This window comes from Zeus faber, assembly GCF_960531495.2.
Source record: "Zeus faber genome assembly, chromosome: 14".
NCBI classification, from domain to species: Eukaryota; Metazoa; Chordata; class Actinopteri; order Zeiformes; family Zeidae; genus Zeus; species Zeus faber.
This window is the reverse complement of record NC_137200.1, coordinates 24,003,704-24,021,268: the sequence shown is the minus strand read 5'-3', so window position 1 is coordinate 24,021,268 and position 17,565 is coordinate 24,003,704. Positions and strand designations below refer to the sequence as shown.

At 43.5% G+C, this 17,565-nt stretch overlaps 1 protein-coding gene across 1 annotated transcript in view; it reads right to left on the bottom strand.

Moving 5' to 3' along the window:
• The window catches only part of tspoap1 (TSPO associated protein 1), a gene marked incomplete at both ends in the record, with an annotated part of 71,275 nt that extends 55,045 nt beyond the window's left edge, over nucleotides 1-16,230 (bottom strand). Inside the window, 2 exon segments of the mRNA XM_080013543.1 lie at nucleotides 9,153-9,398; nucleotides 15,340-16,230. Coding sequence (XP_079869669.1) covers nucleotides 9,153-9,398; nucleotides 15,340-16,230 — 1,137 coding nt within the window.
• Nucleotides 16,231-17,565: the final 1,335 nt, after the last annotated feature.

The window sequence follows — 17,565 nt, the reverse complement described above, 5'->3', positions numbered from 1 at the left end:
CTCATATATAAGTCATGAAGCAGCCTTCTTTGAGTGTCCTCTGAAAACCCATCCTGAATTTATCATGGCTCTTCGCCTCTGGGCACCTGACGATGGCAATGACAGATTAGGGGTCTGCGTTACAACGCCCGAGAACAAAGAGCCTCCAACCAAGCGGTCTAGCCCTCCCCTATTTTACAAACCCCTACACATGTGTCTCTTGTGAGTGTGGTCACTCAATATTCCAGTGTGCCATTTGGGAGCAACCCCACAACATGTTCTAAACTCTACACATTAACAAAATACAGGTATTTGCAGCATTGAGGCTAAGGGTAAGCATGGCATCCATTATATCCACGCATGGTGAAAAGAATGTATCTCAGCTCTGGTTTCCCATTCATTCATAGATAAACCAAGATCTAATCAAGACATTTGCAAGCCAGATTGTGATTTCATGCCTCACACTAGTTAGGCAGATGGACATACAGTAGTGGCCCTCTGGACAGCACATGTGGGTCCTATCAAATCAACTGATTAACTCTTTATGTTTTAGTATCCATGATGCATTTTAGGTATAATATCTACATGGATATGCAAAGTCTAAAAAGGACCTATGAAACACATGCAGTGTTCATGCCCTTTCAATTGCTGTTGTGCCGTGAGCTATCAAACACAGTCATTTGTATTTCCCCCACAAGCCTCCACAGGCATAATCAGGGGTCAGACTTTCAGTGGACATCTGGCCCTTTAAAAGTCATAATGGGGAGAACACGAGGGGACGCCAGATTATTCCATTTAGTGCAATGTCAGCAGAAAATATATTGAAGGGAAGACAAAATGCAGCGGAGATGATTTGCCGCTCCCCCTTCCCCCAATGGCTGCACCCTGACAGCTTCAAAAGGATGTGAGCCTTAATCTCGTCAAAGAGAATTGCATATGCAGACAAGACCCACGACCCCCCCCACACCATTACCACCAGAACCACACACATACACATAAACACCACATCATAACAGCTCCAACTTAATTGATAGCCCAGCACAATAGCATATTTTAAATAGGGCTGTACGCGGTACGTTTTAAAATTTAAAAGTGCGTCTGTCACTATGACAAGGCACTGTTTACGTTATTTTTAAGGCAGCTCTAAGAAGGCCACAATTATGCACCATCGCTGCCTACATCACCACTTGCTTTATACATTACAATGCAATGTTTGTTTTTTTGCCGCTAAACGATGGACTCTTTGGCAGAAAAATTAAAGCCAAACCACAAAAAGGAATTGACAGCATTCATATATTTGATTTTAAAAATGACTGAGAAATCTGTGCACAGCATTGAGGCAATTTAATTTTGCAAACTGGACCGACGCCCACAGTATATTTACTCAGCCAGAAATGGAAATGCATGAAACAGATTCAATGAAAACATACAACCAATCCGCCAAGGACCTAGTCCACTCTCTCAACGTTCCAAACCACTCCCTCTACTCCTTCACTGTCAAAACGGCACTGCTAACCAGCCAACCCCATCCCACTCGGGGCTCACCACATCAGTACAGCAGTGCTACAACTGAACAAACCCAGTTGATGTTTTAAGCATGAATCCGAAAGTTATGAATTTTAGACAATCAATCGTATTTTTCAAATGTTTTTTAGAATTTCTGAAATTTTAAGAGTTGTCCCACAGCACACAGGTATTTGCATTAAGATCAGTCCACATTTCTTCAATATAATTCAATTCTCATTAGTTCTGTCGGAGCCGGTGAGGACAGAGCTGGTTATCAACAAAGTTTTCTATATTAGGTGTAGAACTTAAATACTATGTTTGAAATCCAACATACAGAATAATGACATCTCATGTCCACTGTCCATAGATAGTAAATGCGGGTACTAGACGGGTTACAGGGTGGGATTGCCAAGAGGTAGCTATGGAAACAAGGCAGATTCATTAAAACATTTCTTGGCGATAAAGAAGCCCGGCCCAGACGATTAATCTGCAGGTTAAGTTCCAGACCCTAGACTGAACCATTACCATCCTCTAGGGGAGGGGGCAATTCATCCTTGACCACAAACACAGATGTTTTACGTCAAAAACACTACTCCATCTTGCCTGAAAAGAATTACAAAAAAACAGGTATGGGATGCCCTTGTGGGAATACAAGCAAAGAATATAAAGTAGTATTAAAAAATGCAATAACTGTACACTTGAATGATACAAGGCCCCAGTGACCTTTCTTGACCTTAAATCCGGCTCCTATTCATGCCCCAGGCTGGAGCGGGAGCTTTTCATTCCCCATTGTGTGGAGAACACAGGTAATCATCATGGGCCAAATCTGGCTAACACTGAGGGAGCACATCCAAATGCTGGAGAAATGTCATAGAGGGCAGAGAGCCCGTGGAGGACAAAGAAGACAGTGCTGCCTGGTTGTTGGCATGTGAATGCTAAGGTGAATGCTAAAACACCCCTCGCACTGGGATCATGCGCATCTTAGACCTTTTAATGAGGTAAAAACTGCAGGCATGGAGGGACGTAGGGTCAAATTGAAAGTGAAAATTTTCGACCATGTATGCAAACAAGGACGGCCACGTTAAGGGGACCATGGCACTCACAACTAATTTGGTATCATTATTCAGCTTTATGAGGGGACATGCAGGAATACGGCAGTGGGTGTAAAATGGAAGATAATAAAGAGTTACTTTAAAGGGATTGCTCTCATCGGCTCAAAACAAGAAGTGGGTTAGGAATCAGCCATGGATGGCTAACGAGAAGGGTCACAATGTTTAAGATGTCTTAAATCATGGCGCTAAACGAAGGGAAAAATAACAGGGAATATATGTTCCAAGTAGTCTGTTGTACCAGATCCTTCCCAGTCTTTCTCTATAGACGCACATTTATGGGCAGCTTTACCATGAACACTGATCATTCAATGGAAAAGATAAACAAACATCAAATGTTATAACAAACACTGAGCATGCCAACATGGCTTGGGACAAATGAATGAGCCAATCTGTAATTTAATCCTCTCCGGTGATTTGACCAATTAGTTAAAATAGAACATGGGTTAGATCTTTGTCTTATGACAATAAACAAACCTCCATCCTTTGCTCGGGTCACAGGAGCCTATCCCAGCTGATGTAAGGCGGGGGGACAGTCAATTGCAGGGTCATATTAGCAATTTAGAGTCTCCTACCAGCCTAACCTTTGAAGGTGGGAGAAACACAGGTCCAACATGAAAATGCAATGCAGACAGTAGACAAGGTATTCAAAGCCAAGTTTCTGGAGCTACGATACAACAGCGCTACCCACTGCACCACCTAGAGCAGAGGTCCCCAACCCTGTTATTATCATGGACCACAGTGCACAAAAATTCACGGACTGGAAATTTTTACACACACAAAATAAACGTACCCCTGCGTTTCAAGAAAAAACTCGGAATTCTGCCACCGGGATCGGTGAGCAGAGGGAGGCCCACGTGGACGCCCGGGGCCAGGTGCACCTGCACCTTGCTTGTTGGGCCTATATTTACTCAGGATTTATTTCATAGGCATATTTATTTTTATTCGTCATGGCATGTGTGAAAAGGCGCAAGACGGTAATTTTCCTGAATGTAGCTGCATGTGTGAATAGTGAAACTCACTAGCGGTACCAGAAAGGTTATCCCAGTAATTTACCGGGAACTATGTGTGAAAGGGGCAATAGATAGATAAATAGATGAATACATCTACAATAGAAACACACTGTTTGCTCGCTTGTTTTTGATTCGAGATTGCTCTGAACGGGCTTAAACAGGGCACCCCCGCCAACCTTCTTAAACCTTCTATTTTTATCTTAGATCTATTTATTTTCGTGTTTCTTCACTTGTACGAAAGACATATTTTAAACACAACCGAGTTAAGAGATTGTCTCGTTCCATCCCGTTATAAAGAAAAACCTGTGTGACCCGTTCCGCATCACACCGTCTCCCCATTTCTTTGTGTTGCTATGGGACTTAACTTAGTAAAAACCTGATGTTTTTGTGTAAATACTTTACCTTTAGATAATAAATCCTGCACTTCTGTAATGGGGAGACTATTTCCGGACCAGACTTTAACATGTCGCTGTTAATTATTATTTATTTTTAATTGTTTCTAATTATTTATTTTTCATTCATAAATTTATTTTACAAAGTTAAGTTTTTCAATTACCTGCGGACATTTATATTATATATAATATTTCGTTTATACTTTTTTTTATTTAAAATAAGTGCACTGCAGAGACAATGCAGACAATAACATTAGTGTTAATAAAAGTTCATTTAAGTTAAGCAATTTAGTGTCTCTTTTTTTATCATCATTAAATTGTTATCAGATGCAAAAAAAAACAACAACCACATGATATCTGCATTATATATTGACCATCGGCCACCCCACTCTCTAAATATCAGCATTGGTCATTGAATAACCCATATCGGTCGACCACTATTTCTAATAGGGAAAAGAATGAAGCACCTGGATGATACAAGGCGCCGCCCAGTGATCTTTCTTGACCTTCAGCGGGTCCACAAAATTAGGCTCCTATTCATTCCCCAGGCTGGAGCGGGTGCCTATCATTCCCCATCGTGTGGAGAACACAGGTGATCATGGGCGTAATCCGTCTAACACTGAGGGAGCAGGTCCAAATGCTGGAGAAATGTCATAGAGGGCAGAGAGCCTGCGGAGGACAAAGAAGACCGCGCTGCCTGGCTGGCCAAGTGAGGAGAGACTCCCACACCTCTCTCACTGATATCATGCCCATCTTAGACCTTTAAATGAGGTAAAAACTGCAGGCATGGAGGGGCCTAGGGTCAAATTGAAAGTGATCAAGGACGACCACTTTAAGAGGACTATGGCACTCACAATTTATTTGGTATCATAATTCATCTTTATGAGAGGACGTGCAGGAATATGGCAGTGGGTGGATAGTGGGAGATTATAAAGAGTAGTTACTTACATTTTTTTGTTGTTTTTTTCTAGGTATGCACCGATTTATCAGAAATAAGTAAATATTATAATGTTATCGCAAATAAGACTACATTCACCGATGGCAGTGGACGATGTTTATCATAGACTTTACTTGGGTGGGCCGCCCAGGTATATCAATGGCCCTCAAAGTATATTTTGAGACGTCTTTTTTTATTTTAATTCTTTAATCTGTCCGAGGGAACGACACAATCGATTTTAAAAGACGCAGACACTCTGCAGCGCTCCCAGCAGGAAGTGATGCTGCGTTCATGGGAACTTCGAAAACTGCAAGTGATGCTGTGTCCAGTGGAACTCAAAAAACATCGGTATCGGCATTGGCTATGGACCAAATTGTTATTTTAATCATCGGTATCGTCCCGCAATTTCACACTCAGTGCATCCCTATGTTTTTCCTATAAAATATGCCAAAATTATTTTACTTCTAATAGGGAAAAGAATAAAGCAGACAATATAGAAGAGTCATGCAGTTCTCTCATAAGTCTTACACCAGAATTTCAAAATCAGACAGGTAAACATTCACATTTTCCACTTTCCACTTTCCACTTTCCATATTCTAGGCTCAGGACAGGCAGCATGTTGTGCCTGCATCTTTTAAATAACACTAGTTCCATCATCAGACAGGGCCAGCAGGCCTCCCAGACAGAGCCACAGATGCGGGGGGAGACCAAACACCCTGGGGATGAGACTTGCACCACTTGCATCAATAATTCACCAGCTTCATGATATTGGACTGCCATTAAAATATTCAATTAAACATCATACACATACAACACATACACACATGCAGCAGTCTGTGGCCACTATGCTGTATAGTAGCCACAATGTCATATAGTAGGTGCTATAGACATTTTATATTTTTTTTACCAGAAATGCTCAGTGTGGAACTATTTAAAAATAAACCATACTGCTGTTCCAGACAGTTGATTTTAGCTGAACAAATAGACTCCTTATCAAACATGGGGTCCCCAAACAACTGCTAAAAGCAAACATCTGAATATAAATTGGAGCAAGGTTCTCCATTTACTAACCAAATGCTTATTAATACTCCAAACTAAACTTGACTAAGTATATAAACACTTCTTTGAAAATCCAATCAATTTGTAGTGGAAGTAGTTAAATGTATCTCCAGTTATGAGTCTTAAAATAACAGTGCGCATATTCCTATACCCTACATTTTCCTTGTTATGCTGCAAAACGGTCATGGTATACAAAGAGAGTTCCAAATGTGACTTATGTTCTGCAGAACCGTTCCACTTTAATACTCCCCTAGGTACCAAAATGGGTCAATTCTGGGCTGTAGGGCTCACATCATAGTCATGTGCTTGCTAAACATCCGCACATCAAACATCAAAAACACTGCTGTTCCTTGTTTGGCTCAGAAATAACAGACAGAACAGAATAATGTTAACCTCTTATTCCCCAGTGCGAGCGATTATAAACTCTTCTAGCTTGCAAAGATTAATGGCCACAGCACCAGAATATTTATTCATATGGTTAGACTTAAATGTGACTCAAAGGTCTCCCAAACATCACTGGCTTAGATGAAGTTCTACTTCCCCTCATTTCTGTCAATGGGGTCTCTCATCCTTGCTTACTTATGCTCATACTTTTAGATTAGTCTCTAGGCCCCATTCGGCCAGTTTTTCATTTGACGCTTCCCTTTCAGGCATCGGACCCTCTACCAACAACCATCTGAGGCAGCCATATGGTTTACAGGTGTTGACAATGCAAAGTCAACTTGCCAACTGACTTGGCATTATACGAAAAAATACAGATACATTATGAATGAAGATGGGAGGAATGACCATGACATGACAACTTCTCAGTAGCAGGCCTGCCGTCCAGGTGGGGCAAATCTGTAGTATGTTTTCCTGCGGTCTGGCCCAGATACTAGGGGCTTGGGATGACCTTTATTTTCCATCTGAAAATGTCTCACGTGAGTACAAATTGCTTGTAAAATTAAAAACCATAAAAGACATGTATGTTAACAACATGAAACAGAATTGGTCAAAACCTTCGTCTTTTATAGTAAAATGATTTGTTTGGACATCATTCACTGATGCTTAAGTAGGACATTTTTTTCGTCCCAGGCCCAAGATTCTGAATGGCCTGCTTAGCCCAAAGAATTTGTCCCATATTGGTTATATGGCCGAATTGTGTCCGGTTTATTACAATAATTGAACAATAAATCTTTTTTCCATCTTTTATGTTAAATTCACATCCATTGACAAGAATTAAATGGGTATATACTGGAATGAAGGAATGCCATAACTAAAATGCGTATAAAAATGTCTCTCTTAATCTTTGCTCTCCCAGGCACAGGACAAACCTCTTCATGAAAGTCCTGTGATCCATCAATATTAAATTACAATAAATTATCATTACAATAAATTATTCTTTTTACCACACATGCTAACAAACCAGCCATGGGGGATTGGGTGCAGCTACTGTTCCCGTCAAGCTTTATTTTAGGCCTAAGCTTCACCTTTCCTCTTCCATCCTATCTCCTTTTGTTAATATTCTTTCTATGTGCCCCCCATTTGTTTTCTCCAGTAAATAGGTGCCCATTGTGAAAGCTGTGTGACAGTCCCATTAGTCTCACAACTCCCTCACATAATCACCAATTATGGCTGGAAGTAATGATAAAGAAATAATGGTGGCTACCCCCACTTGCATATTACAGCAAATAGCAAACCACAAGACTGAGCAGCTCACCCTTATGCTTAAAAAGCCAGAGTACCGTTGCTAATGCATCATTTGAGTATTCCTTGCTCAATCTATTATTTTATTTGTGTACCAATATTTAAGTGTACAAGACATCTTCTACAATTCTACAATCAAAAGGGATGGCAGTTGGCAAAAAGGATATTACTTCTATTGGAAAATTGCACAGTATGATATGGTCAGATCGATGTACCAAGCCTTCAAAGCAAAGAACAAAAGTAGTTTCAACAAAGAGGAGTTGATGGCAGTTTGAACATAGCACCATCAAGCGTTAAATAAATCGGGGGTATGTGGAAGTACAGTAATCCCCCCCGCCAAAATAAAATGTAAAAACCAGCGACCGGTTGGAGACCGGCAGCTGAGCCGCCCTTTGGTTGATTCAGCTGCTTGTGAAGCTGTTTGCTCGCATTAGAGGATTGACATGGAAATCTACATCTTAGTCCAAGAAGATCACAATCTCATCTCAGACCTCAGTCATGATAAAATGTTTTTTTTTTTACGCTGGCTATAGATAGGAATTAAATAACAAAGCTTGTAGTCGTGAATGGCTTACCTGAACATCCACCCGGAGTGACTTTAAAGCCGGGTGGCATACCAATGAATTTGAACTTGAAATCCTGCCTCTATCATCTCACAGGTATGAACATCTGGGGACAAGGCAACTTTGGCTGGTACTTGTACTTACTATGTCAACTCAGTACTTACTCGATGTTACCCTTAGAACTGCCGCTGAACCGTCTCACATAAATTATTTGTGAAAACTAAGGTAAATTCAGTTGTGCTTGTCAGATTATTAAAAAAAAAAGATACATGACTAAATTCTGACTAATTCATGACTAAGGAACCGCATTTTCCAATTCCTGCATTTATAGGTGGACATTTTTCATGGTCGTTTCAGAAATGTATTTGATAATTCTTGCTTTTAACAGGTTATAGAATACATTTTTACATCCTGTTTTGCATATGTGTCATGTGTATTATTAATACACTTCAAAAGCTCATGCCTATTGTTTACTCAAACAAGGAAACTGCTTAACCACTGACAACTTAACGACTGTGTAAAGTTATATTATGCATAGAATAAGAATATTCAAAAAGGTCCATACCTGTAATTTGAGCGCTGTCGTCTATAACCATTGTTTCAAGATGAAAACAATATTTTCAAACTCAAAACTGTCAATCATAATGACTTATGTTAGCTTGGACATTCTGTAAGTCCATCTAGGAGCAATATTTACCACATTGCCAATTTTTCACAGCTCTCAGTTGCTAGAAACCTTACGGCCCTTATGTCATTCAGATCTTCTCGTTTAAAGTATGTAGTGTCAATATCGTATCGCTCTGTTGCTCGGTCACATCCCCAGGTGTATATTTTCAAAGATTTTGTGGATTTTTCCACAGGACGGTGCGATAATCTGGTGCGAGAAGCCCCTGCGACACTCAGCCTACCTGCCGGATCCCGTCCGCTTCAAAACCATTGAGGTTTGCATACAGTGAGTGGTGCCTTTTCCCCAGCAGGGATGTTGGTACAAGTTTAGCAGCGGTTGGGGCTTCCTCGTCCAGGAGGCCCGGCCCCTCGGTCTTCTCCTGCCGCTGTGGTCCGGGGGCTTCCGCCTCATCACGACTCTCCATCTGCGTGTCTGCAGACGCAGGCTCGGGCTGCTCGGGCCGGGAACACAGGTCGTACATCACCCGCTGTCAAAGTCACGCAGCATATTTGGAATCGATGCGACCGGATGAGGGGCCCGACCGAGACCAGGCCATCGCCGGCGTTTGATTTGTTCAGGAAACAATCGCACGGATCAGCTGCAGCGGAATCCCTCCGAAATGAAAGAGATGCCCTGGTCGTCCTCTTGCCTCTTTTCCAAGACCTTTCCAAAAAATGTGTTATGCGTCAAAGGGCTTCATTTAAGTGTCTGAGCACACAGCAACATGATGACTGATCACTGTATTTCCATGGTAATAAACAACAAATAAAGGAGCCTCATGAATTTGTAAATCCAGAGGGGAAAAAAGTGGGAGATTGTGGGAGACAAAAATAGCACAATTTGTTCTCGGTGAAAAACATTCCTTGCAGCAAAAGGACTCACGGCATATCCAAGACAAAACCAGTTATACATAACCCAGGAGTTGGAGACACCTCCTCCCCTCTCTCATGGAACGTTTTCCAAAATTAGGTCAATGGACTCCAGTGGGATGTTACTCAATTTGGGCATTGGCTTTCAATGGTGATTCCATGAAAGTCATTATCCTCATAGTCTTCCGCCACACGCCGTGGCGAGTGTCACAACCAAAACAAAGCTCTACATATCACAGAGGCAGAGAGTGATCCTTCACGCCGCCTCTCGCTTCCATCTCCCAGAGTGCCAAGGATTTCTCACAGCAGGTCTTTTAAAAAGGTTCCCGCTCTGAATGTCACTCGGACACTGCGTGTAGGCCTCAGCGGTGGGTCAGGAACGAGAGAGGTGAATACGGAGAAAATCGTCTAACAGGTCGCTGCTCCGGCTGAAGCTGTGATGCGGCGGGCATGAAGAACCTTCGGCCGAGTCACGCCTCCTCCTTGACGCCGCTGCGTTCCAAGACTGCTCCTCCGGACGCGAGACTATTTGATCGGCAGTCTAATCCCTTTTTCCACGATAGCACACCATATAGGTGAAGAAAGGAGGACTGAGGGAGAAATATGTGTGTGTAGGACGGTGTGTTTGTGAGAGGAGGGGGTGGGGAGCATGGCTTCTGTCGTCCTATCAGAAAACAGTAGCCTCTGAGACGGGGGCCAATCCTGAACGCGGCTGAAGCTCGTTTCCATGGAGATGACGCTGGAATGATGTTGGCCGCCTATTGATTGTTCAAGAGGCAGCACGCACTGCAACATGGGGAGGCTGGAGGAAACACACATGGAGCGGGTGCATCCCCAACAATGTTTCTCATGTAATTGTGCATAGCAACACTGAAAAGAGATAATTGTGGTGTCCAATGAGAACATGGGAGGTAGGTGCAGTGAATCAATCAATGATACAGTCTTAGTGGTACAACTCAGTGTTGTAGTCCATTTGAGTCTAATTATAAAACAAACCACAGAAACACACAGCAGAAAGGTAAAAAATATATATATATAATAAGTAAAACATCAAGTCTATAGGGCATTACCACACAATGTGGGTTAAACAATTAACTTGCCACTTAGACAGGATTTATTCTCACTGTCCCACAAGACTCATATTTATTTAACACTCCCTTTAGCCGAGCCAGCTAATTGCCTGTCAGTTGAGCCAGCAGAGGTCTTTGGGCTCCCCTGATGTGGGAGCTTAAAGACCTGATGAAATGGTATTTTGCCCACTACCGTTAACACAGAAATCTGAATTAAAGCACACAAATAACAACGTAACAAGCTTCTATAACATGAAGAAAAATTCATTATATGTCGTGCATTAAGCTCTCCTGATCCCAAGCTAAATATCCACACCTTTCAAGAAAGTAATGGATCAGAACTCTGTCGGACAATTAAATAGGCAAAATTTACCCAAATTCAGGAATTGGTATCAGTGCTTCCCTAGTTTTAATAGATGAGAGGGTACGTTCAGGGCACATTCAGTTGCTCTGGGACTAAAGGTTGGTTTTTAGATAGAAGAAAACAGATCCTCATATACTGTACATATTACATGTCCTTCATAGCCCCGTTCCTTGGGTGTTTCACTGTCCCCTTGAACTTTAATTACAGCATGCTCACAGAAGCACAACCTTGGCATTGACTAAAACTCAGCGCTACAAGAACTCCACCGATCCCCGTTTCTCTGACCCAGCTTCTCTCCTTGTTTAATTTAAAACCCTGGCCGTGTTGGGACACTAAAAGCAAATCAGCAAAGTGCAGCAATAGCAAGACAGAAAATGCTACTACAATCAAGCAGCAGAAGTGCCACCGCACAGATGCCGAATACAGCAAACATGAAGCGGAAAAAAACAAATGCATCGTCAGTCGCATCGTCAGTCGCATTGTCAACGACATCCTCCACGCTTCACTCTGACACAGCAAACAGAGTATAATAAGTACAGGCCTCGGCTTTAACCGAGCCCAGTGCACCCCAGCGGTATCAACACACTGTCATGTCATTGTCACATTTTCTGACAGAATCTCCCAATCTTCCTGCCGTGAGGGTGAAGACCCAAATTCTGAAGTGTCAAGCGGTCAAGGTGAAATTCTCCTCCAGAAACAATCTCTGGAGGGGAGAGGACAAAGGACTTCCTCCGAGCGTTAACATGGAGCCGGTTTTCAGATGGTATTCAAACAGAGCTTCAAAATAATGTTTCACATAGCAGACTTTGTTCATTATTCAATAGACCTGGTTTTTTTTTTATTATCTCATTTGAGGTGCCACAAAGGGTACCCACCATCTTGTAGCAATCCTTCAAAAACAACCAGCTTGACATGCAGACACTCAATATATTTTTAAATTGTAAATAGGAAAAAATAGGACGAAGTGACTGAAATGTGTTTTTTCAGGCATTACATTGTCATAGTTTTCCATGACAATTCCATAACATATACATAAATCATCATCATACAACGACTCAGAAATAACAGATGGTTTAGTGATATAAAAGAGGCCGATAGACTACAAAAAACACTCTTAGGAACCTCTCTTAATATGAGGAGGGATACTACTGTACGGAGCTGCTGTATGTTCGAAACGTGAAACACCCACAAAGCTAAAGCTGTTCACCGCAGTTTAGGCACCGTTCAAACTTTGATAAATTATTACATTTCCTCCCATGAAAACTTGATCCAGATAAGATGAGATGCCAACACATTAACCCACTTCCGCTGCTCCTCCTTCCCAAAACAAAGTCATTAAAAAAAAACCAAAACAGATCTGCATGTGTACACACACACACACACACACACACACACACACACACACACACACACACACACACACACACACACACACATCATTCTACAAATAGAATTATACCTGCAAGCAAATTACATTAGATTTATATCAGGCCATTTATTTAGATTTAATGAAAGGGTTTTCCATCAATATGGTTCAATGCACACAAGCATTGTTGACATAAGGCTACGACCATGTAGTCTGTAAATTTGAAATCAACTTAAGGGAGAGAAAGCGGTTGTTTTACACTCTTTATTACTGCATGCCACATTCGGCTGGAGGTCTTTAAAGCAGTGGCACCAAGGAGTAGACAAAGGTCTACATTTCTCTTTGGCAGTGTACACAATGTCAGTGGTGTGCGGTGTGGTCTCATTGACAGCCCACATCAACTTGATCCTGACAGTTTTCTCCTTCAACCCCCAATCTCTCCTGTACCTGTCAGCTGTCTTACAGTTATTATGACAAATCATTTTCGCTATCAAAATTATGTCTGACAGTGCAGCTTTATCACCCCGTCTCCGCATCCCAGACACAGTCCTGATCTTGTCAAAACAGATCAGAAGTCTCATAAATATGCAGAAAAGGCTATGAATACATTATGCAAAATGTTGTAATTGCTAAAACAACCATTTACAGTCAGTGCAAGTGCAAGTTGCATTAACCACTGTAGTCATGAAGTCCTTTGAGAAGCTAGTACTGGCCCACCTAAAAAGCCATTAGAGACCCCTGCAGTTTGCCTACTGGGCCAACAGGTCGGTGGATGACGCAGTCAACATGCGATTACACCACATCCTCCACCATCTTGGCCCGCCTGGGGACTTATGCAAGGTTCCTGTTTTTGGACTTCAGCTCGGCAACCCGATCATCCCGGAACTACTCCACTCCATCCTCCCCCAGCTCACAGTGTCTTGCCTCCACCGGTCAGCGGATTACCAGCTTCCTCACTGTCAGGAAGCAGCAAATGAGGCTGGGGAGACTCACATCCTCCACATGATACATTTCATTTACATTTACATTTCGTCATTTAGCAGACGCTTTTATCCAAAGCGACTTACAATTGTTCAAACACCGACGGACGCAGCCATCAGGAGCAATTAGGGGTTAAGTGTCTTGCTCAAGGACACTACAGCATGCTAGCAGGAGGAGCCTGGGATCGAACCAGCAACCTTTAGATCACTAGACCACCAGCTCTACCGCCTGAGCTACCATCCCCCAAGTTGCAATATTACAATACGAGCAGTGATACACTACACAGCAACCTCAGCACTAGAGCTCGACTCAGAGTTAGTTTGTAGTGCAGGGTATTTATCCCTGTCCATGATCACCCACCATAGGCGCACCGCAGGGCTGCGTGCTCTCCCCACTGCTCTTCTCCCCGTATACCAAGGACTGCACCTCCAGGGTCCCCTCTGTTAAACTCCTGAAGTTTGTTGACGACACAAGGATGTACTTCCTGCCCCAGATGAGGAAGTTGAACTTGCCTCAGGAACTGTCGGTGCAGTTTTACTCAGCTGTGACTGAGTCTGTCCCCTCCACCACCATAATAGTGTGGTTTGGCACTGCCACTAAACAGGACACACACCGGCTGCGGCGCATCATCAGGTCTGCAGAAAGGATTATTGGACTAAGCTTGCCCTCGCTCCAAGATGTCTTCACTACCGGAGCCAGGAAGCGGGCTGGGAAGATCATTGTCGAGCCCTCGCACCCTAACCATCAAATATTTGAACTCCTCCCCTCTCTATCTATCTATCTATCTATCTATCTATCTATCTATCACTATCTGCACACCAGAACCTGCAGATACAGGAATAGCTTGTTCCCTCACGCCTTCACATTAATGAACAATTAACCCAGACATGTGACCTGTCACTGCAGGTCCTAAAGGAAAATGCCTGTCAATCATATATAGTTGTATATACCCACAGCCATGTTCATTGTGCAATAATTTATTCATACATTTGTTATATTTAGTATATTTAGTGTACTTTAGTTTACTTATATTTAGCATATGAACTCTATTCACTTAACTGCTCTGCATGATAGCATCACTGTTTACTTATTTCAGACTTCATACTTGTGATATAATGTATTTTTTTTTTGCTTAATTCAATATTGTTTCAGATTTGTTATGATCTGCTCATCCCCATATGGTTTTGTCGTTTACTTTGTTGGTGTTATACATAAATGGTGTAATGCATTTGAGCAGTGTCATTACTTGACAGTAATCTCATGTTGAATACTTCGCCAACAAAGTAACTGATTTGCAGACAAGGACATGAGAGGGAAAATAAAATAATAAAATAAATATAGAAACAAATATGCATATTCTAATACAATTCACTTGTATTGTTTCAATTTCTGAAGAGATTCGAAAATTGTAATATCAATATTTTGTTTGGAAATTATGCAACCATTTTCTGACTCACCATAGTCGCAAAATAATATATTTCTGTATTAGAACACATTTATTCTGAGAAATTCTTTTGTAATGCACATCAGATGATAAACTGAAACTTAGCATCAATTCCCTTTATGTATAAAATGTCAATATATTGATATTGAATCGTATCGTGAGCCATCTCCACTAATATTGAATGGAATCTATATTCAATCGCATCGTGAACTTTTATATCAAAATCGAATCATGAGAGCCTGCCTAATTCCCAGCCCTCACTAGCACAGGGATGATGACCAGTCCACCTCCACTATGAGGGGAGCAGGAATAGGGAAAATATTAAGCATCTTACCTCCTCCATGTCTTTGTCCGAACATCTGACGAGGGTCGACTCTTCCGACTCTTCCGACTTGGAGCGGTGGGAAGGCCGGCGGTCCCAGCCTGCATGAGGGGAAGTCTGCAAGCGGCAAATTTCCCCCAAATTTTCCCGAGAGCCGCTACGACAGGCGAACCGCGACACGGCGGCGGAGAGGCGGTCGGCCGCCGAGGTGTCGCTCCCCGCAGGCAGTTTCCACCACTCTCGCCTGGGTTTCTTCTGGGGCGGTGGCGAGTCGCTCCGCGAACCCAGTCTCAGGCACCCGGGGGGCGTCAGAGGAGGAGGCCCAGGAATACCGGAGCTACCTTGGCCTCTCCGACTGGGAAGTCCGAGAAGACTGTCGGATCTGTGGCCCGGCGGCCCGGCGCTCGGCCTCCCCTGCAGCAGTCTGCCATGGGCTTCCAGCAGGCGACAGAGGAAGAAGGCCTTCTCCAGCTCCAACTCCTCCCGGTGGTGCAGGTGGATGACGGCCCGCTCCACGTTGATCTTCTCGTGCAGCCTCAGCCACAGCTGCTCCAGCTTTCGATTGATTTCTCCGGCGCCCCGACAGTTTTTGTCACATTTTTTACCTCCGCTCACGCCCCGACTCTTCAACCCCTCGACCGGCGGGTGATGGCGTTGGGAGTGACGCCGGACGGCAGCTTCCGGGCACTCGTGCCCGGGCGCCAGCGCCCCCAAAGCCCTCTGCAACTCCGACTCGGCTTCTTCCCGCAGTTGCCTCAGCTCCACCGAGAAGCGCCACAGGGCCTCCTGTCTTCTGTCTCTCTCCGCCTGCAGAGCCGATCGTAACTTCTCCAACTCCTTCGCTCGGCCCGGGCTCTGTTTCTCCAACGACAGCGGCAGATCGTTAGTCCTGTCTCGCCTCATGGTGACACGCTCACAGGGAAAGAAATTTCTTTGGAAAGACAGAAGGGTCATGCAGCGGAAAGTGAGGAGAATGACTGTTGGGCCGGTGGTGATTAGATGGGTTGATGAGAGGCAGTCAAACACGCAGCATGCAATTATCACTGAAAAGACGAGACAATGGGGGATGTCAGAGCAGCGTTATTTCGGGAACGTCGAGGCATTGTCAAGAGAAAGTTGATGGTGATCACTTGTGAATGGCAGAGTATCATGATCAAATGCTTTTTTTCTGTTCTTTGAATGCAGATGGAATGAACAATCCAAAACCGCGGGGAAGAGTGTGAGCGTCTCACTACGGTTCAAGGTTCTATTCATAATCTATATACACTGCTTCAGGTTTAAGGACAAAGGGACTTAGACATGAGATATATCCGAGAACAGACAGGCAGACAGACAGACAGACAGACAGACAGACAGACAGATAGATAGATAGATAGATAGATAGATAGATAGATAGATAGATAGATAGATAGATAGATAGACGGACGGATATGACAGATAGAGACATGACAGGCAGACAGACAAACAGAGATATGACAGACAGAGAGACAGACAGACAGACAGGCTGGGACGCAACAAGTACCGTCCCACTTTTTCCACCGTCGGCCCGCAGCCCAGGTCCGTGGAACTCGGTCCAGTAACAAATAACGGACTAGCTCGGAACCGAACACGACCATCGGTCTCTGGCAGAAAGCTAAGGCGCTAACTTAGCTCCAGTTAGCGGAGTGTTCTAGTCCGATCGATGGGTGTTACCATAGCAACAGCTAATAAGCATGTAGGCTAACTACGGTATAGCTGGTAATTAGCTGGTAACTAGCCTTCAACCAGCTGGTAAATAGCCGGTAACTAGCTGGAAACCAGTTGGTAACTAGCCTGCAACCAGCTGGTAACTAGCCTGCAACCAGCCGGTAACTCGCCGGTAAGTAGCTGGAGCCAACAGGTCACTCACCGGTCAGCAGCGCAGTATAAAGCTTTTGACTAAAAATGTTGGGACTTCTCTTCGTGTCAAACTGTTTTCCTTGCCCCGAAGCGTCACAACAACCGGAGCCACGCTGCCGGTGGCCGCACGGTGTCCACGGTGAACAGGGGGAGGCTCGGACCCGCTGGACGCTGCAGCGTGGGGGGAGCGGCCGCTGGTGGCCGCAGAGCAGCGGTACCTCCGGTCCCGTCATGGCGGTAGGGAACCAGCGGAGGAAGGAAACGGGTTTTATTATTGTTTGGGGTCCGGCCGCAGGGAGCCTATTGTTATTGTTGTGTGTTATTGAAATGTAATTATTATTATTATTATTATTATTATTT